The sequence below is a fragment of the Cyphellophora europaea genome, assembly GCF_000365145.1.
Source record: "Cyphellophora europaea CBS 101466 unplaced genomic scaffold supercont1.2, whole genome shotgun sequence".
Lineage (NCBI taxonomy): Eukaryota > Fungi > Ascomycota > Eurotiomycetes > Chaetothyriales > Cyphellophoraceae > Cyphellophora > Cyphellophora europaea.
The window spans coordinates 1,603,779-1,623,933 of NW_008481808.1; the positions used below are offsets into that span (position 1 = coordinate 1,603,779).

General features: G+C 54.1%; 6 protein-coding genes across 6 annotated transcripts; all 6 read right to left on the minus strand.

Moving 5' to 3' along the window:
- Positions 1 to 462: 462 nt before the first annotated feature.
- On the minus strand, positions 463 to 2,142 carry HMPREF1541_02114 (uncharacterized protein; the record flags this gene model as incomplete). Its single annotated transcript, XM_008716470.1, has 2 exons — positions 463 to 1,487; positions 1,554 to 2,142. 2 exons carry the CDS (start codon positions 2,140 to 2,142, stop codon positions 463 to 465), a joined length of 1,614 nt encoding a protein of 537 aa, XP_008714692.1.
- Positions 2,143 to 3,817: 1,675 nt separating this feature from the next.
- On the minus strand, positions 3,818 to 5,527 carry HMPREF1541_02115 (uncharacterized protein; the record flags this gene model as incomplete). Its single annotated transcript, XM_008716471.1, has 1 exon — positions 3,818 to 5,527. The coding sequence occupies one exon, from the start codon at positions 5,525 to 5,527 to the stop codon at positions 3,818 to 3,820; it is 1,710 nt and encodes a 569-aa protein (XP_008714693.1).
- Positions 5,528 to 5,898: 371 nt separating this feature from the next.
- Positions 5,899 to 7,938, minus strand: HMPREF1541_02116 (uncharacterized protein; the record flags this gene model as incomplete). Its single annotated transcript, XM_008716472.1, has 1 exon — positions 5,899 to 7,938. One exon carries the CDS (start codon positions 7,936 to 7,938, stop codon positions 5,899 to 5,901), a length of 2,040 nt encoding a protein of 679 aa, XP_008714694.1.
- A 201-nt stretch (positions 7,939 to 8,139) lies between these two features.
- Positions 8,140 to 9,714, minus strand: HMPREF1541_02117 (uncharacterized protein; the record flags this gene model as incomplete). The annotated part of the gene is made up of 1 exon (XM_008716473.1): positions 8,140 to 9,714. One exon carries the CDS (start codon positions 9,712 to 9,714, stop codon positions 8,140 to 8,142), a length of 1,575 nt encoding a protein of 524 aa, XP_008714695.1.
- A 516-nt stretch (positions 9,715 to 10,230) lies between these two features.
- HMPREF1541_02118 (uncharacterized protein) lies at positions 10,231 to 12,330 on the minus strand (the record flags this gene model as incomplete). The annotated part of the gene is made up of 1 exon (XM_008716474.1): positions 10,231 to 12,330. The coding sequence occupies one exon, from the start codon at positions 12,328 to 12,330 to the stop codon at positions 10,231 to 10,233; it is 2,100 nt and encodes a 699-aa protein (XP_008714696.1).
- Positions 12,331 to 13,465: 1,135 nt separating this feature from the next.
- Positions 13,466 to 14,875, minus strand: HMPREF1541_02119 (uncharacterized protein; the record flags this gene model as incomplete). Its single annotated transcript, XM_008716475.1, has 1 exon — positions 13,466 to 14,875. The coding sequence occupies one exon, from the start codon at positions 14,873 to 14,875 to the stop codon at positions 13,466 to 13,468; it is 1,410 nt and encodes a 469-aa protein (XP_008714697.1).
- Positions 14,876 to 20,155: the final 5,280 nt, after the last annotated feature.

Sequence of the window (20,155 nt, forward strand, 5' to 3'; positions counted from 1 at the left end):
CGCTGTGCACTCTGGGGCTTACATCTCTCCTGTCTACTCAATATCTTGGTGGCTTGAAGCGCGATCCTAGCTTTCTACTCTTAGCGTGTAGTTACCTTGCCGTAGATGCGGTTTGTTAGCCTGGCCACCGATCACGACGAAAAAGAGCACACGAAAAATGATCACAACTTCCCTCAAGATTCAATTGCCTAGATTGCAAAGTAATTCACCTCCGAGGATTATTCGGTAATAAAGATATGATTTTGTGTTTTGTTGTTCTTCTCAGGTTGCCCCCACGCGGAACACTGGACTCCACATCCCGGTCCTCAGGTCGCCGCGACTAAAACAGTTCCACTGGCGTCAAAATCCATCTTTTGACCTCAAAATGATCCCTGGCAAGCCTCTAGTTGCAGAATCAGTAGGCCAGCGCGCAACCGAAGGCACGGATTCGGCGTCTTCTCCGCAATTATGTGCCCATATCACTCATGAATCGTGCACGTCAGAAAGTGGCTGTGTTCCGCTCACCTTCTCGGCTGAGCTTGGAGTTTCCAGCCCTGCACTATCAGTCTCGAGTTCGTCCTGTCTTGGCATGTTCTCGATGAAAATGGAGGTAAACGCCATAAGTCCAGCCACGGCTGTAAAGAAGATCCACATCAACCTCATTGCCGAGGCATACTTCGAGGGAGAGCCCTCTGTGCGTGTCTCGGTAGTGAGCTGACCACCGCCGAGGTTTTTCTGAAGTAGCACCGATCCAATGACAATAGACATTGAACTGCTCAAATTCCTCAGGAACATTGAAGCAGAAGAAGCTGCTGGAACGTCTTTCTGTGGTAGGTGGCTTTGGAAGGCGATCATGGGTGCCTGGAACAGCGGTCCAGCTCCAAGGCCGGCCACAATCTGAAAGATGATGATCTTGGCCCAATTTGTGGTCGCACCAAGGTCGATGAAGAGGCCAGTGCCAGTCGTCATCAACACGCAGCCGATCCACGTTGGTAAGAGGTAGTCTTGGCTCTTCCTGATATACCATCCGGCGCTCATTGTTGCGGCTGAGAGTGGCAGCACGAGAGCAAAAAGGGAGACACCGGAGATAATCGGTGAGAAATGGAGCGCGGTTTGGAAATAAAGAGGCAAGAAATAGTCGAAAGAGATAAAGACAAAGCCGTGGAGGCAGAGAACCAGGAATGAGGCGACGTTTGTTCGGCGCGAAAAGATTCTTGCGGGCACCAAAGGATCCTTTGCAAAGCTGTGCTCATATATCCCAAACAACAGCAGTATGAGGACTCCAAAGACGAGGAGACATATGACTTGTGGAGAGTTCCACGCCCGCGTTCCACCAGCTCCGGATTCAAGGCCGTACAGAAAGCATACTGTACCACCAATAATCAAGAAAGAGCCGACCCAGTCAAGGGATCTCAGCCCAGCTATTAGGGCGGTTCGGGGGGTTGGTATCTTTAGGGCGAAAAGGAGCACAACGAGGGACACTCCGTCGAACGGTAGGTTTATGAAGACTGTAGCCATCTCCATGTCAGTAAAGCATGAACGCAATCAAGGGATTGTGTCGGACTAAGTCTCACAGCACCATCTCCAGCCAATTGTCTGAGTGAATACACCTCCCAACACAGGCCCAACACTACTCGAAATTGCGTAGACGATCCCTGTGATGCCGTAGTATTTTGCTCTGTCTCTCAAGACAAACAGGTCGCTGATGACGATGGTCACAAGTATCGTGCAACCTCCGGCACCTAGCCCGTGCAGGATCCGGCCGCCGATCAGCATGCTCACGGAGCTGGCGAGGCCTGAGATGAGACTGCCGGCGAGGAATGTACCGTTGGCCAACATGATGATGGGTTTACGGCCGAAGATGTCGGATAGCTTCGCCCAGATGGCGATGGAGGATGTATTGGCAAGAGTGTAGCAACTTCCTATCCACGCGTACTCGGCAGCGCTGGCATCAAGATGGCGAGCTATGGTCGGTAATGCAGTGGCTATGATGGTGACATCAAGAGCTGAGAGAAAGAGGGCCAGGCAAAGCGAGAACATCACGATGCGTCGTCGTAACGTTCCCATGCTCAAACCGGTTTCGATCTCGTTCTCGATCACTGAGCTTGGTGTAATCATGTTCTTGGGCTCTTGCACCTGCCCAGGTTCGGTCTTGCTTGCCATTGCTGTTGCTCTCGAGCGCTTATCGAAGCCTATGGCAGGGCCTACTGCAGGGTTTCTTGAACTGTTCATCGGATGTCTTCAAATTTGGCTTCGTTGTAGATCGATAGATTCTTCGAGCGCATCATGGTCGAGGAAAGACACCTCTGTGGCGACAACCCCGACCCGAACTCCCACGCACATATATCTTTGCTTCGATCAGCGTGCACTGTGTGGGTCACTGAGCAATCCTCGGTTCGGGTCCACCGCCCTCTATCACGTACCCCCACAGCGGGTTAGTGTTACCCGAGGAGCAGCCGTTTCCCCCAGACTTGACTCAGCCTCAGCGGCTGATTGGAAGATTGCGATTCACGCCCTGGTAGATCCTTGATCTAACACGAGTTGAACCGAACTTTAAGTTTCACTGTATCTGTTCTCATCTTAGATGCCAAGCTAGATTCGAGTATATTCAATCATAGATGATTTTACCTAGAAACCCCAGTGCAACGATAGCGGCAAGATATTCAGTCTCCACTAGCTGACACACATGCTGGAAAAACAGAAGTCAAGAGTGGAATAGATCCTGCAAGGAGAAGAGTCTATAGCACACGTCGCCCGTAAACTCTGTGTCATCTTACACAGAATCCTGGATCTTTATTTCTTTGGGCCGTCGATGGACAGAGAGTCGTGCGGTCGTGCAAGACGCTGAGCTCTTGGGAGCTCCTGGACAGCACACTGATTGCGGTCCAACATCGACAACCAGACCCTCCACGGTGGCCTCAGGAACGTTGCTCTACGACGCCGACATGCTTGGGCAATCGACACCCAACGAGGCTTCCAACGGGCAGTCAACAGACGAAAAGAGGAAGAGAAGCATTGTCCTACAGAACTGGGGAATTCAGCGACGTAGCAGGGCATCCCTCAGGGATCCCACCTTTCATCAGGGCCGAAACGGGCCCTCATCGATGTGATCGGGTAAAGTTACCACGAGGCTGAATGTGCGCAACGTTGGCGCCTGTAGGACTGGAGCCCGAACGGGAGCCTCCCTGGGAGGCGAAGGAGTACTGCAGGAGCGGGCCAGAGCCGTGAGGGAGCAGAAGGGCGTGGAGGAGGAGAACGAAAGAGAGGAAGGGAGTGGCAGAGAGCAGACGAGGGAGCGATTCGACTAAATAGTCGTTGGCGGGAGAGCAAAGCGGCGAGGGATGAGTCAGCGAAATGTCACTGGGCGTCGACTGTTCGGGGATTATATATATATATATATTGACACTTATGTTACTCGGGCCACTGGGGGCTTTTGGTGGCTTCGCAAGAGCATCACGGCCATGCCCACGTTTTACCCCTCCGCAAGCAATACCTCAAAATTTACAATTCTCGAAGCCACAAAACCAGCAGTGGGTTTAGACGAATCACACGGGGGTGGGACGGGTACAACAGAGCTTTGCAGGCTGGTGCTATGAAATTGTGTGATATTCGTGTCTTTTGTCAAGCATTTAACCTCATATTGTCTTTCGATGATTCCATCATCTGGTATACCAGTCACCGAAGATCTCTCGTCCATTGCGATCTATCTGTACCACTATCGACAGTGTCTTCGTCTCGACCATTGTGGATTCGGGTTCGCTTTGCGTAACCTTCCAGGTCTATATATATATCTTTCCAATACACCCGGCAATATATATGCCAATCTCCTCCCTCAAATCTACCCATTCAGCTCATCCACGACCCTCCTCCCCAACTCCGTCACATCCCGCACCAGCCGCGCCACCGTCTCGACCGGCGTCGAGATATTGACCACGGCTCGAAAGAACTTGCCACTGGCCTCCTGCCCTTCCAACGCCGGCGCAAAGTCAATCATGAAACCCCTCTGCACCAACTCCCTCGTGATCCGCTCCGTCACCTTTGAATTACTCTTGCCCAGCAGTTCCCTCTCCTCGTCCCTCTGCGCGTCGTTCTTTGTCAGACCACCGTTGTTGGCCTTTGGCGGCGGACGCACCTGCCCCGGCTCTCCCCCGACCACGTCCTTGCCACCAGGGGCATAGTAGAAACATACCTGCAGGCAGGGTGGCGGATTGGTGGACACCAAGCGCAGATCCGGGTGCGCCGAGACGAGGTCGGCTAGATGGCACGCGATGGAATATGCGCCCTCGATCTTCTGCCGGTAGCCATCCGTGCCGTAGTACTGCCAGGACATGAAGAGCTTGAGGCTGTCGCCTCGGCGGCCGCACTGCAGCGTCATGTCGGCGAGGTCGTGGGGTTCCTGCCACGTTTCGACTTCGTCAGAGGCACCATTAGTGAGGACGACGTCGCCATCGTCTTCAGAGTCGTGGAACAGATAACCTGCTTTGAGCGTATTGGCGTCGTGGAACAGTTTGAGATCGCGTGCGAGGAGGAACGAGCACGTGACGGGCACGCCCATCATCTTGTGCGGGTTGACGGCGATCGAGTCGGCCAGATGACTGCCACGGAGGCGCGACTCGCTCAGGAACTTGGACAGGGCGAAGCTGCCGCCCCACGCGCCGTCGATGTGCAGCCACATGCCGTGCTCCTTCGCAATGGCCGAGATCTCGGTGAAGGGATCGAACGAGCCGAGCACGGTAGTGCCCGCTGTGGCATTGACGTAAAAGGGCGTCTTGCCTTCTGCCTTGGCTTGCCGGATCAGCCTGGACAGCTGCGCCGGCAGCATCTGACCAGTGGTGGGATGCACGGGCACGGACACGACGGCCGCGGAGCCAAAGCCGCACTGTTGCGCCGCTTTCTCGATCGAGTAGTGGCCGTGCGCAGAGGTGAAGAGCGCGAGGTCCAGGCCATCCACGCTGTTGCCGTGCGCTTTGGTTCGCGGATACAGCGTGTTGCGCGCAACGACGATCGAGGTGGTGTTGCTGGCACTGCCGCCTTGGACGCTGATGCCACCGGCGCGTGGGCCATTGAGGCCAAAGAGTTTCGCGAGCTCTTTCGAAACGTGCTTCTCGATAAGCGTGAGTGCCGGCGAGACTTGGTATACGTGGACGTTCGTGTTCAATACCGCCAAGACCAGTTCTGCTGCTATGCCTGGCGGCAGTGGGGCGGAGTAGAGCTTGTCGAGAAAGCCGGGTGACGAGGTGTTGACGCTGTACTTGAGTAACGAGTCTAGTGTCTCGGTGTAGCCGTCGAGACCACTTCCCGCCGGCTTGAGGCTCAAGGAACTCCGCAACAAGGTCTCAAGCTCCTGGGGCGAGCGTCGGTCAACAAGTGACGATGTCGAAATCTCTCGCTCGCTTCGATGTGCCTCGACCTCGGCGTCGGCATCCCTGACAAAGGCCACTAGACGGTCGACCGCGAGCCGCAATAGGCTCTCGAGCTCGGATGCTCGATCCAATGGCCTGTTGGTATCGACAGCGGTGTCGCCGTTGATGTGCCTCTGTTCACCCATTCTGATCCCGTGGGGAGAGGACCGGAAAATTCGTGGGAAAAGTAAGTATAGGTGTTATAGACATTGGAAAGTCTGCTGATTCGCGGTCATGTCAAGTTGAGTTCGATGGCGACTCATACATCATGTATTGCGTATGTAGAAATTTCTGTCGGGGAATTTTGCGTGCTTCTCCGATGCCGCAATCGGGGGTCTTCCCGGTGGCCATAGAGTAGTTTACAAAGTGTCGCTCACTGCTGAAAGTCCTATTGGGTACCCCTGTGTAATGCGTTGGATGGTATCGCCGCATCACTGCATTCGTGGGTCGTATTGCTCCAGGTCGCAGAACAACCAGTCCCAACACCGTTCAGTCGCTCACTCCTCTGCCAACCACTCTAAGCATTGGCGTGCACAAGCGGTTTGGACTCTTGCTGCTGCATCTTCGCCTTCTCCTCGGCTCGCCGCTGCCTTGCCAGTTCAATTGGTGTCTTTTTCACCTCTGCTCCCTCTTTCGTATCTGCGATTCCCTTTGCTCGGGCCTCCCACTCGCCACGGCGGCGTGAGTACAGGTCCATCGACCAGTTCTTCCAAACCTTTCTACCCGGATACGAGTCTCGCAACTCTGGCTCATGGGCTGCGAGCTCGCCAGCCAGGCGCTCCTTCATGAAGTGTAGCCCGTCTGTGGCCACCCACAAGGCATCGACCAGGTAAGATGCAACGGAGCTGGTCGCAAGTGTGGTCAACTGCCCATAGAATTTAGGCACCATCTGCCGCCGATAAGCCATAGGCGTTGTCGACGAGGTCAATGACAACTGTAGTACTCTTGAAGCTATTGTATCGCTCGCAATTGGAACCAGCTCTTCAGGCTGCATGGACGATAAATTTTCGCGAACGAGCCCACCGAGAGTCTCGACTTCGAGCATGGATTGCGCAAGCAAAGAGCCGTGCAAGTCCGATTTCTCTTCGCTTGATTCCTCCTTGTCCAAGGAAACTGTTGCGGGATAGACAAGGCGCTGAAGGAGACTGGGCCCATCCTCGCTGTTCACAGATCTGAATGCGGCGACCAGGGGCTTAAAGTCAAGCTCCCGAATCGCTGACCGATCAATGAGACCCTTGATGAGGGAAAACCGCCGGCGTCGCAAGAGTATAGCCAAGTCCGGGAGTATGGCTTTCTGAACTTCGAGCAACTCGTCCTTTCCCAGTCTCTCAATGATCTTGATCGCCACGAAGCTTGCGGTGTCATTTTTGGCCATGTCTGCCATACGTTCCTTCCAAATACCCTTGTACAACTTCTTGAACACCTTACCAGGAGAATGGACTACCAGCACTTCGACCAGACGCGAACCGGTAGGGTCGAATGTCAATCCCAGCACGAACTTGGCTCCTTCAGAGTTGGGCGACTCGAGTGAGTCCGGTGCAACAAGTCTGTGGAAGAGAGACTTGTCGTCAAGGTTTCTCCCTTTATCTGAATGGACCAACTCGAGTCTTAGCAATAGCTGCAAGACAGGATTGCCCGTTGAGTGTGTGGCCAGTGCTCTCAGATAGGTCGTGTCTAGGCTGGCCACTGCGGCCGCTGTGAGTTTCGACATGGCTTTCAGGAAGCTCTTTGGAACTTTTCGAGGAGCGTCAGATGTGGTCTGCTCGCCCGCCCAGCTCCCAAGATTCTCCTTCCGCTTGCTCGCCAGTAAGTTCTTCGCCGAGGGGTCTTCGAGCGGCTCGCCTGACAGAACGAGTAGCAACGCCCGGACAGTATGTGACGCAAACTGCTCCGTCAGCATGAATCCGATGTTCTGCTGTAGCTGGTCTGCGGCCTGCAAGAACAGCGACGCTATAGACGATTTCTCAGCACTTGTATCATTGACATCGGGTTTCCAGTCGCTCGTAACATGCTTGGCACTTTCCAGAAACAATGTCTCACAGACATGGCTTCCGAAGCGATGCTGAACCAACTGCGTCAAGCCTTCGAGGATGGCCTGGAAGAAGTCCCTCAGCTGATCTGGGCCCGACACCCTTAGAATGCGCTCGAGATGGCGGGAGCACGATTGACTCGAGGCTAGCTTCATCTCTTTGCCGCGTGATTCGCGATAGACGGCATCGAGAAAGGCGCTCTTTTCATCGGCATCCTCGAAATCATTTGCGGTGATCTTTGCATTCACGCTGGCGTAGTAGGCCTGCTCATCCTCGTCCAAAAGGCCGTGAAACACCATCTCATCTCCGGGCGGCCGTTGCGGGTTATCGATCACTCCCAGGCCCGGCGTCGTGTCTTCAAAATACAACTGATCGTCGGTCTCGGGCTGCTCATCATCAGCGCTTGCGGCGGTGCCGTCGTCCAGCCTGCGTCGCTTCGCATTCGACCCAGCTAGGTCTGCCTTCTTTTTGCGCCGCTCGGCTCTGACCTCCTCGTATCTACCGCGCTTCTTCTTGATTCGTGGCATCTTGCGAGAAGTCCTGGCAAACAGATGGTTGTATGTACGAACTCGACTATGCCAAAGAACAACGAGAAAATAAATCTCCGACGGAGAAGCGGAGAGCTCCACAACAGCCTTGGCAAATCTTGGCGAACCATGTGCCCTTGTACCCATGTACATGTACGGGGATTGACAGGCTTGCTACGCAGGTTATGGCTGTCATCGACTCTATTTACTTTTCCTCAAATAGTCACCACCCTTGAGGGCACTCAGCACTCCGTACACACCCTTCAACGGCCACACCGTCTCCCAGACCCAATCATACCAGCCCATCGCTGCACCTCCACCCTGCAACCGCTCCAGCACTTCCGCTCTAGGCCCGACCTTCTGGTAGACGTCTGGGAGCCCATCGGCATGGTACTTTGTTCGCAGTTTCGCGTACCACTTTCGGTCGTAGATGCGCCAGAACTCTTCTTCGGTGTAAAATGTCTGTGCATACAGCCACTTCATTCCCTCCAGCTCCCACAGCTTCTTCTCGATGGCGCGGTTGACACCCAACTGGTTGTGAGCAGCACTGGGTGGAAGAGGCCCCCAGAGGCCAATGTTGAGAAGGAAGTCGTCCGCACCATTTTCGAGCCTGCCTTGTGCTGCGGGCTTGGGTGTCGTGCTGTCCAGATGTGGCGACATGCTGACTGTTTCACCAGCTTTCAAGGGGCAAAGCCACCGAGGATATATCTCCCCACAGCCTCCGGCAGGGCTATCGAGCCAGTCGCTAAATTCCGTCATCCTCGAGGCAGGTGTCGCCATGTCTTGGATGATGAATTGATTGGTAAGACCAGATCGATGTAACGCATGGTACATAATACGCGTGTTCATGAAGTCGTCTAGCAAGTATCGTGTAACCCAATTGAACGGTGTCATGAAGTAGGTGAACGCATGGCGGCCTGTCCAGAAAGCGCCACGGTCGTAGCGGAAGACGTAGGATATTAGCGGGATGATGTCCGTCTTGGTGGATGAGGCGATCCGCGTTTGTGCATGAAGGTAGAACCAGGGGTCGGACGCGGCGTAGAAGGTCGTCACGGCAGAGTCCGGTGAAGGCAGCTCGGAGAGAAAGGTACCTGACATGACCACGCCAGATGTTGACGAGTACATAATGCCGTCCAAGAAAGCAATGGGAGACACCCCGGACTTGTCGGCTTCCATGAGCGACGAGATGGTAGAAACAGCATCAGAGATTGAGGTGACGGGATGATAGGTCAGCTCTACATGGCGCTCAGCCTCGATCAGGTCGAGCTCAAGAAGCGTAATCACGCCAAGGGTACCAAAGGTCCCCGCGGCGCCATGGAAGAGGTCAGGGCGCTCGGAAGGGGAGGCAGTGACAATTGTGCCATCAGCCAGGATCATCTCGAACCAAGTAACACAACGATCAAAGAAGCCGTGCTTGAAGCTTGAGCTCTCACCCGCGGTTCCGGCAAATGCGCCTCCGACGGTGATGCCTCGAAATTCAGGCACCACCGGCGGCATCATCTTGTGGCGCATCGTGTTCCAGAGAAGTGATTCCATGGGCACATTCGGCTCGCATATGCATTTCTTGGTGTCCGGATAGACTTTGAGGACGTGATTGAGGCTCGAGACATCGAGACTGTTCTGGAAGGTTTTGGTGGATGTACGAGTTGAATTGGTGTTGCCGTGGTAGATGCGAAAAGGCGTCTGAGATGCATGTAGCTCGGCAACTTTCTCTGCGAGAAGCTTGACAAAGTCATTATGCGGCTGCATGCTCGACGGAGGCGGAAGTTGAGGCATGGTGGGTTGAGCCTGATGGTGCTGATTGTCGAAAAGGCGAACGGATAAAGTGATGGGCGTGTAACAAGCCTTCTCTCGATCTCAATCAGCCCAATCTCAACCCGAGCGTACCGATAGCTACCGCGGTGAGAGCTTCAGCTACTGATCGAAGAACTGACGGTCTAATATCTAGAAGAAACACTCTCTCCAAGCGTTCTTATCACGTTGTGCGGTCGTAACCTTGAGGCGGTGCTTTCCTCCTTCGGAGTTATTCGGGGTTAGTCTTCGCCCAGTGCAATCTGGCTTCCCTCACCAAGTCTACCTTTTCTTGAACCACTACTGCACACAGGGACTGAGACCTCCCTGAAGCTCACTATTCCGAGTACGGTTTCATGGATTCGAGAGCTTCAGCCAAACTATCTGCTATGGGCCGCTGATATGATGCTGGTTGGTAAATACCGCCATATCCATGGAAGGAGAAGGTGTCTCCAGCGGACCAAAGCCCACCAGCTCATCGCGTCCAGAGCTCACTCTTCGCTACTCCCGGCCTTTGATGATCATGTCTGCCGCTTTTTCCGCCAGCGCATAGATCGTACTCTGCGGATGACCGGGCGGCAGCACAGGCATAATACTCGAGTCAACGACACGCAGCCCTTGCACACCAAAGACCCTTGCCTCCGTGTCCACGACGGCCATCTCATCTGCCTCGCGGCCCATTGTGCACGTCCCACTAGCATGCCAAACTGTCATTGCGCTTCGTCGAACCACCTCGAGGATCTCTTCGTCTGTCTCGTTTTCCAGGCCCGGAAATGCCTCGTCACTGGGATCCTCGATGATGGACTGTAGTGCAGGCGTGCGCCACACCTCGCGCATGCGACGATACCACGCCACAGCTACTTCTTGGTCAGCTGGATGGGTGAGCCAGCGAGGATCGACGGCGGGCTTCTGTAGCGGGTTGGCGGATTTGAGCGTCACCGTACCACGAGAAAGAGGTGCAACCATACCGCCGAGAATGGTAGCGTATTGTTTGCCATCAAGAGGTTGCTGCAGTACTGGGAACGTGAAAGTTCCGATGTAGCCGTTGCCAGAAATGTGTTCCACCTCTGGCCAGTCCGCCGGGAACGATGCCAGGGCGTCGAGCGTGCTGGCGCTGAAGTTGGCGCGATACGAGTCGAGCGTCGACAGCTTCTCCCAGCCCAAGAACTCGACCACGTTAGACGTTAGAGGCCCAGTTTTGGTGGTGATGTATGAGGTTAGCGCGTCGGTCAAGGCGATAGGATCGTGCAGGACACGGTCGAGGGTGTCAAACTTGACGCTGTAGGTTGGACCGAACATGACGTGATCCCACATGTTTTGTCCCACGCCGGGCAGGTCCTTGACCACGGGGATGCCGTGTTCGACAAGATGGGTAGCAGGGCCCAAGCCAGAGTGCATCAAGAGGTGAGGCGATTGGAACGCGCCTGCGGAGAGGATGACCTCGTGCTTGGCGGTGAGTGTGTATTTCGACAGGCCAGCCAGTCCGCTAACTTCGACACCTGTAGCCCTTGGCTTGTTCGAGGCCGACGTTGAGGTTGAGTTTGTGCTGTTGGGAGTCGAGGATGGCGTCGAGAAGAGCACCTTCCTTGCTTGGGTGCTCGTAAAGACCTTCAACTTCTCACTGGTATCCTCGTTGTCGTTGGCAGCGTTGATGTACGAAGTCGACGAGCTGCGCGTCTGGTCCGATCCGCGGATGGTTGACTGCGAGTAGTGGTAGCCCAGTAAATTACCGGAGCTGAAACTGGTGGTCCGCTCCATGCCGATGGCTTGCATTCCCTTCTCCAGCCAGGTGGCCCACACCGACACCCAATTCGTGTAGCCGACTTGCACAGGCCCGCCGGGAGTACTGAAAGCATCGGTCTCAAACATGGTCGAAGCATTCTCCCTTCTCTTGGTATCATCCGGCGGAGTCAGCGTGACGGATCGCTTGAAATACGGTTCCAGACCGTCGTACGTGTAGCTTTGATCCCCAACCATATCAGCCCACATCTGGTAACTGCCCCTGCTCCCACGGTGGTGGATCATGAAATTCAGCGCACTGCTGCCACCGAGTGTCTTGCCCTGCGCATAATGTATACGGCGACCCCCAAGACCATCCTGCGGTTCGGTCAGAAAGCCCCAGTCGACCGTAGGGATTTGATCCAGCGCGCTGCTGCCAATGCCGATGATATCGCCCGCTGGAGTAGTGCCCAAAATCGGCTTTCCCAACTCATAAAATAGACCCGCCTCCACGATCGCTACGGTGTAGCCTGCCTCAGCGAGCCGCACGCCTACAGCATTACCCGCCGTGCCTCCACCAACGACCACATAGTCGAATTCCTGTTCGACTCCCAAAGTGCCTGCCAGTGCGCCCAGTGTGCCGTCAATAAGTCCATTACCCTTCAGAGTTGACTCGATGGTCTCGAGCAGAGGGTTCGCAACGGCTTCACCAAGGCCAACGGTCGATAGGACATCGGAGAGCGTGTCGGTTAGGCCTAGGCTGGTAGTTATATCTCCAAGGGCATCAGTAAGGCCGGTAACGAGATCGAAGACGCCGTCCAAGATCGGTCGAGCGCACGACAATTGCAGGAAAAGAGACAAGAAAACAAGAATCGAAGGCATGGAATGAGTGACGGAGAGCGTCCGAAAATGCATAATGAGAGACTGAACGCTACAATGAAAGGTAAAGAACGAATGAATGGGTGCGTCGTCGCCGGGGACGGACAGAGCTCTGGAGAGTAGGTCAGAGCCTCATGTCCTGTGTACGGAGCACGGATACTTGTACAACTCATGACCTCCATCATAATCCAGCCAGGAGCACGACTGTGGGGTTCAGCGTGCAGGCCTCAGAGAATGGTCCGCAGCCAGGATCAAGCGAGCCCGGGCTGGTGGTGGCTGATCGTCGTTGAAGCGAGATCAGTAAAGCCTCGCGCATGGCGGGTATCGTCATCATGCTCCGAGAGTCCTCGTTTCAGCTTAGAGTACCTGAAAGGGTACAACGGAAGTTTTGCGGCATGACTGGGCCATGACAATGGCAAGTACTGGTGAGTGTGTTGGTGCGTGTTGTGGCCGTCTCACCGTACAAGCCCGAGCCCGAAGGACAGCTTCCGTGGAGAGCTTGCCGCGAGGAGCCAAGGATCTGACGACTCGCAAGATCAAGCGAACTGAGTCGAGTGCAAAGGATCTTACAAAGAGACACGGGGCACGGAGTCCAGCTTACTAGTCCGTAGGCCGCGGTGAGTCGTCTCGTGGTGGAGAAAAGGAGTTCAGGTACTAGTAGGGGGCCAACCCCATCCTTGGTTCTGAAGAGGTAAAGTTGACCAATTTCTGCAGCAAGTCTTGCCAAGACTAGGATTCTGGTGAGGAGAAAGGGCCAATTGAGCAGCTTTTACAATGTCAAGATCCGCCACGAGCATTTATAAAGAGTTTAGTTGAGGCAGATTATGATATTGAGACATCATACAGACGATGAGATGTAGTCTAACATGCAATCACTGCAAGCATTTCAGTCTGCCTGATCAAGTCTTTAATCAAACCTGTCAGGACATCCCACTCGTCCCATGCAGGAACATGCAAAGCCGTGCCTTCGTTTCATTCATCACAAGCCAGGCTTGACCCAGCTTCACAGGGACTTTTCAACCACTAATCCCTACCGACAGTCGACTCCCGTGGTCGCTCAAATACGGGATCCAGCGCCATGCTAAACAGCAAACAAAAGACAAAGGATCGACAGTAGTCTGCCGACATGGCTTGGTGATCAAACTCTCGCAAAGGCTCGATCAAGCATGCTCAAGTGACGCTTATCTGCACTAAACCCCAACTTCTCGCTGGGAATGTCCTGAGGTGGTGCACCATTCTGTCCAGCTGGGCTAGCGCTCCCCCCCCGTTCGGCATCCGTCTGCGACTTGGCTTCGCCGTTCATGCGGTCGGCCTGGTGAACCAAGGCATTAATGGTCGGAATTTGACTAGCTGTAGTCGGAGTTGCAGCTACCGGAGCCGCTGTAGCTGTCATCGCAGGCGCACTTCCTGTAGAGATAGGTGTCTGCGGACGGGCTGTGGTCTCGGGAGGGACAGCTGGAAGTGTGGACTGTGAGGAAGGTGGAGGTGGGGCCGATACTGGCGTAGTGAGTCGGGGATCGATCTGGAATGATGGGGCCGTCCTGGCGTCGACAGCCTCAGCAGTGGCATAGCTGGCTGGCTGATACGACTGTGTCACAGGCGGGGGCGGTTGGCTCTGGGTATACGGTGCAGGAGCAACGCCGTTGGGGTGTGAAGCCGATCCATTTTGCCCAAGCCTGCCTAGAGGATCCGACAGACGCGACGGGCGCTGGTCGTAGGATGATGGTGGCGCGTGACTCATTGGGAGGTGGTGCGGCGATGCAAACGGTGGCGCATGGTAGCCGAGTGGTGGCATACCAGGTGCGTAATGCAAAGCATAAGGAGGAGGGGTGTGCATCGGACTGAGAGGATATGCCATGTATGCTGGGTGCGGCACATAGCCGGGTGGCAGATACGGATGAGGATGAGGCGCTGCTCGTCCATATGCCGGCGAAGGTGCGACCACATAGTTTGGCGCGCCTGGCATTGGTGAACGAGTAACGGCGGGAACGGTAGACTGGTCGTTGACGGTGGATTCTGGGTACATGCCTTTCGCAGGCTGGATAGAGGCCAGCTGAGGATCTTGACTGGGCTGCCGCAGAACCTGCGACGTAGGCGAGGATCGAGAAAAGTAGCTGATCAGGTGGAGGTGCTGACCCTGGGAAGTGGTAATGCTGAACGACTGCTTCATCAGACCATCGGGCTTGTAACGATAGCCATCAGGTCCTTCCTCGCCATCTGCAGGCTCATCTGCTCCCGCACCGCTGTCGGGCGTCTTGGTGGCACGGTTGCCAGGTGTGCCAAACGAGCTGCTGCCTCTTTTGCCTTCCATTTCGCGGTAGGTGAGAAAGCTACCGGAAACCCTGCTTGCACTCCAGCTCTTGCCGTCTGTCCACCGCCGCATGCCTGCTTCTCGTTCATCCCACACGAAGACCGATCCGGAACGGATGGACTGACGTTCTTTCTCAGATAGACGACGCTGCACTCGTGGTAGAAGGCCTAATCGACATGCCTCGAACAGGATAATGGCATCAGTTGGCGTCCTAACGAGACCGTGATAGGTCTCCATTGAATCTGTGTTTGTATGAATGAGCGTTCAGTGCTCGAGCGGTGCCTGATCAGGCCCGTAATATCTGTTTAGATCTGTGGTCTGGTAAGGTGGACCATCCAACGTCTTCTCCCGGAACGTGGCCTTTTCTAGACTGCGCAAGGACCAGGTCTACTCTCGCAAACGGTAGAAGAGGAATCGGTGTATCTCTCGGCAGCCTGTGCTGACGTGCTCCTGTGTAACTCGGAAAGCGTCGGGGATCGTAGCAGTGAGCGCAACAGCAATGATTATGACTCGAGCACGAGCGCTGATTCGAAGAACAGACTGTGTCCTTCTTGGTAGTGAAGCACTGTTCGTTGAGAGTTCGTCCGTCAAAAGGAATCGGCTCCGCGTGTGAATCTGATAATACGCAGGAAGTGGGAGGGCAGAGACTCGGAGCGGGAGTGAACCCTGTTAAAGAGAAGGTCTGCCAAGCCGCCTATTGGTAGGCTGCCACTAGCTTTCTGGCAGGTAAGTTAACCACAGGTATGCTTATAGTTAAGGCCTCTGGCCCTGCAGGAGCTAATTTTTGGTCTATCACGAATCGGTACCACATTCACCCACTTGACAGGTCTCCGATCAACGGTCTTATCGCAGCCTGGATTGCGCTGGTCGCAAGTCTATCTGCACCCCGTACATACGTCTTCTTCGATCGCAGCAGCCGACCAACTCAAGACTTTCGTCTTGATACACAGGCGGCGGAAACATCTTGGCCAAAGAGCCGCGATTCCGAGCTACGCTCCGCTCCCATCGACCTGCGCGGCCCCAATGTGCCGGCTTGCTGAGCTTGCCTTTGCTGCCTGGTGCTCAAGGGGTGGGAACCAAGCATGCCAGCTGTCTTGGACGGTCTTGGGTCTTGGACTCTTGGTTCCGGGAGCGCTCAGGCTCGCTTCTTACACCCTGAATGTCAATTCTGGGGCTAGAATAGAGTTTACACAAGGTAACAGCGCAAGATCCCCCTCGCCCCTCTATTGCCTTTGCAGGTCTCGTCTGCAATTTTTGATCCGGTCGGCTGCAAGAGCTTTCAGTGCACTGATAACACGAGAGCGAAGCAGCTAGAACCGCAGAATTGCCGCAGCCTGGATCTGGAGGCTCTTCCTCCTCGCCCTCGTTGTGCGACCGTCAACGCAATTCGCTTACGAGTTCTCGCCAAGGAAGCTAGAGAGCTTGGAAGTCTTGGTAAACGCCTTGGCTAATCTTGGCCCGTGTTCATCAGCATTTCATGACCAATCGTGGCCCTGGGGCTATCCGAAGGTCAGGAGCCTGGACCTGACCCTGCGGCTGGGCGAACGTCAGCCTCTTGCAACAGAAACTCCGTACGAAACACGACAAGCACTATGTTGCGCCTCTGTAACGTTACCTCGTGACCGCGGCAGCTCGATGCTTTCGAACACTCAACGGCGTAGAGCACCATCAGTTTGCAAGCGAGTCCTTGACAGGCCTGGATAACTTGCTCGGGCTAAAACAAGCTTATCTCAGGAGTTCAGGGCGCTTCCACCAAGCCCAGCGGCCCCACCTGTAGACTTGGCAACACGTTTGCACAAGCGCACAAGCAAGCCAAGCACAACGAGTGTGCCTCATTCCAAGAGCCAATCTTACCTCAATTTTGCAAATTTGCTCCATCCTTGGATCGACACTGCTTGGCTCAGCACTGTGCGACAGCTTGGCAAGCTTGCAACCTCCGCCGTGAGAGCGCTGCAAATGCCTTACCCGGATCAACAGCCGGCATCGGATTATGCTCCTTGCCCCGAACCTCCAATTGATCCTGAGGACTCAGTTCACAGAGCTTATTGGTACGTATGGCAAAATGAGTGGTAATCACGTGTCCCAGACCACACCCTGTACAGATACTGCATTCACATGTTCGAAGCTCATCCACGTATTCACCATCTCTCGCTCTCGAGGTGAATTCTCTTGCGTAAGTGCTTGCTGAGCCCCAGGCTTGGTACTCCATTCCGGTAAAGAGGCGATGATGAAATGCGGCGGCGGCTGTGAACAAGACTTTATGCCGAGCCACGTGGGTGGAATCGACGACAAAGCCTTCGCCACATCACTTCTGGCCGTCTATGGCCACACAGCAACGAGTCAACGATTACAACCACAATGAGTGAGAGCTTTCAGCGCCAATTGAGTACGCTTAACTTCGTGCAGTTGCAAAGACATAGATCTTACGTCTCTGGCAACAAGTCGATGATAGTACGCCGAACTGGTACATCTGTCTTCACCCAGCTGAAAGTCTGAATGCGGGATGATTGCCCAGAAGCAACACAAAACCTACGCCACTGCCAATGAACATGCCGAGAGTACCAACTTTCGTGGTGCCATGACCTTCCGCTCAATACCAAGCGCTTGGCTGTGGGTCGTCGACTCTTATGCAGCAAAGACGGCTGGCAAATGGAGTGTCAGTCATTCCCTGCGCTGATTCAGTCGATTAATGGCCAAGCGTTGACATCCTTGGCTAGGTTGAGCAGGAGTGCCCATTTGTCCCCTCCAAACTTTCGTTCAACCATGGCTCTGATGAGTATCAATTGCACAAAAGATCCACACCGACTTACGGAAGCGTCAGGTAGCGCCAGCCGAGCACTGTCAAGAGCCAAGTGTAACAACAGGACTTGACCGGTTACCACAGCTCGAAATATTCCCGAGACTCTGCCTTGTCAAATCCAGGGTGAGAGAGGCGATTGTGATGCTCAATTTCAGGGGAGTCTGCAGGCTGCAATAAGTCAACGATCTTACTGCCGGTAACAAAAGCCACCGCCACAGGTTAGCCGGACTCGTTAGGCACACCGGATATCCTCGACAGCGTGATGGACACTTCCGTGCGCCCGAGGTAGTATAAACGGCGTTTGATCTGACCAAGGATTCGACGCCACGACGGCTGTATAACGATGGTCAGCATCTTGAGATCCAGCCTAACTAGGCCAGTCACCGATTCCCTGAAATGCGTCCATTTTGATGTGGGTAACTCCCTCGTGATATAATCTCTGTTGTGTTTGTTGTACTTGAGACCGCCCAATGTTCTTGGAGTAACACCATAATCGGAATTCTATATGTCTGAAGCTGGACTACACGAGACATCTATTCCTGTTTTCTAGGCGAATGTGAAGGACATCATACACCAAGCGATGTGGCGGCGGCTGCGTTGCACGGCTAGAACTCGAGTCTCGTGCTCAGCGAGGTAGCATTAAGGAGCCGGCCCAACTTAGGTGGCGAGTCTTCTGTTGTTGTCACACACCAATTGGTACGTTGTCCGCCCTGAATTGCATTCTGGGCTATCTACGATATGCCAATGACTTCAAAGATACTGGCAGTCAATCAAAGTTACCACCGGAAATAGCTCGGCTTCTCACGCTCATCGATGGTGTGTTCAGACACTAGAACCCGACACCAATAATTTCAGTTTGCCATCTTATGGTTGCGACCCTTACTAACAGGGTATGGGCGGCCACTTGGACGGCTCGATGGCGTCACCTATCTCAATCTGCATTCCAAGGCAGACTTGCAATTGATTCACTACTCCTATCATTATCTCACCACCAATCCTGCTGTAGACTTCCGTTGTATCAGCCCCTTGCGCCTCTGGACGCAATCTTGTGGCCAAGGAAAAGATCTGTGAATGCTGAGGCGCCTCTCATATTCTCTCACAGCTTGGCTATAATAGGTCAAAGCATAGCGCCATCCAGATGTCTTCTATGGTACCTCGAAAAGTTTCCTCACTGAAGTCTGCATCAGCGCTTTAATGTGCCTATGTCTGTCTCAGGTGCTGAGGCGCAATTGCCATCGGAAATGTTGGTCTTAATCTAGAAGCACTCGACGGGGTTGGGGGAGATTCCACATATCAGCACCATCTATCAACCGGGACTCTACAGCCGTTGTGCGTTGAGCGAGTTGAATATAACGTGAAAATCGGCACCATAACTTTGAGATTACGGTCAATACAACACGCTATGCGAAACTTGGTGAGTTGAATGGGCCAGGTAAACTGGATCTGACGGGTTTGGTCCTGCGCAAAAGCTGTTTCGGGTTTCACGACGGATGACTGGACGCAACGCGCTCTTGCATAATATCTCTACCCAATCCCGGTCCTCCTCTTCACCCTCCACAAACTGTTCATTATTTTTCTGACGGAAGGAAGATTGGTAATAAAGACCTGAATAGCTGAGATAAGTTCCGCGAGTGTGTATTTTGTGGTGCTAGGAATATAGGCGGAGGTAGAATGTGACCGAGGTCTTAACAGTTTAAGCACACGGGTCGTGAAACCGTATCTTGAGTCTCTCCATGGGGTGGACAGCAGCACGAGGGATCATGCCTGTTCCTTAAATAGCTCTCCGGAGTATCAAAGTCAAATAAAAGTATAAGGTGTTGACTGAGGATACCCCGGATGTGGTTCGTGCCAACTCAGTCTCGCCGTTGGCTTGCAAAGATATCGCATTGAAACCAGTTGATCGGATCTTTCGCCGTTCAGGCATGAACAGGCTCTCATCAACCATGTGCGTGGAGTGTCCTATACATTGCACACAGACTTTTGAGGGTCTGATGTTGGATTTAAACTACAGCCTGATTGCGATTGGCGCCCGAATGGACCGAATTTCGACCCAGGAAATAAAGATCCGGGTCTGCTAAGGGTGCCCGCACTCGTGCCATTAACACGTGGGGCCGCGCCAGCTAGAACCGAAAAGAGGAGGATCAGCAGATCACGCACATCACGAAACAGGCAGACTCCCTGTACATAGTACCCAGTAATGGATGATGACAGCAAGAAGCGACGACAGGGCGGGACAAACATTGGGATCGGATGCCTGTGCATCGTCGTTGAATTATCGGACACCTCGAGCAAATGGCAGCGTGTTTTGCCATGCATGCCGAAGCCTCCTTGTCTGTCCGGACGCTAATTCGACTGGATGCGCTCGTGCAGCTGTTGTCGCGAACCCATGGACCTGGGTCAAACCACATTACAACGATACCCATGAGGCGGTTGGCTTTGACGCAGTCAATATTCACGATGACAATCCCCTTTTCGTATGCTTGTGCATCCTTCACCACTCTAGGATCGTAAAGTTGACAGTAGTCGAAATTGCCCTGTCAAAAGTCTTGTAGGCCCAGACGCCATGGCGCTATACCGGACCCCTAAATCAGAGCCCAAGTGAGACTTTAGGCCAGCCTCGACGCCTCTGCCGCCTTAGCTTCCACCCCCTGATGATGACCGACCACTTAACGCGTCCCTACAAGTTATATTAAGATCTCCACGGATGCTTATGTCTT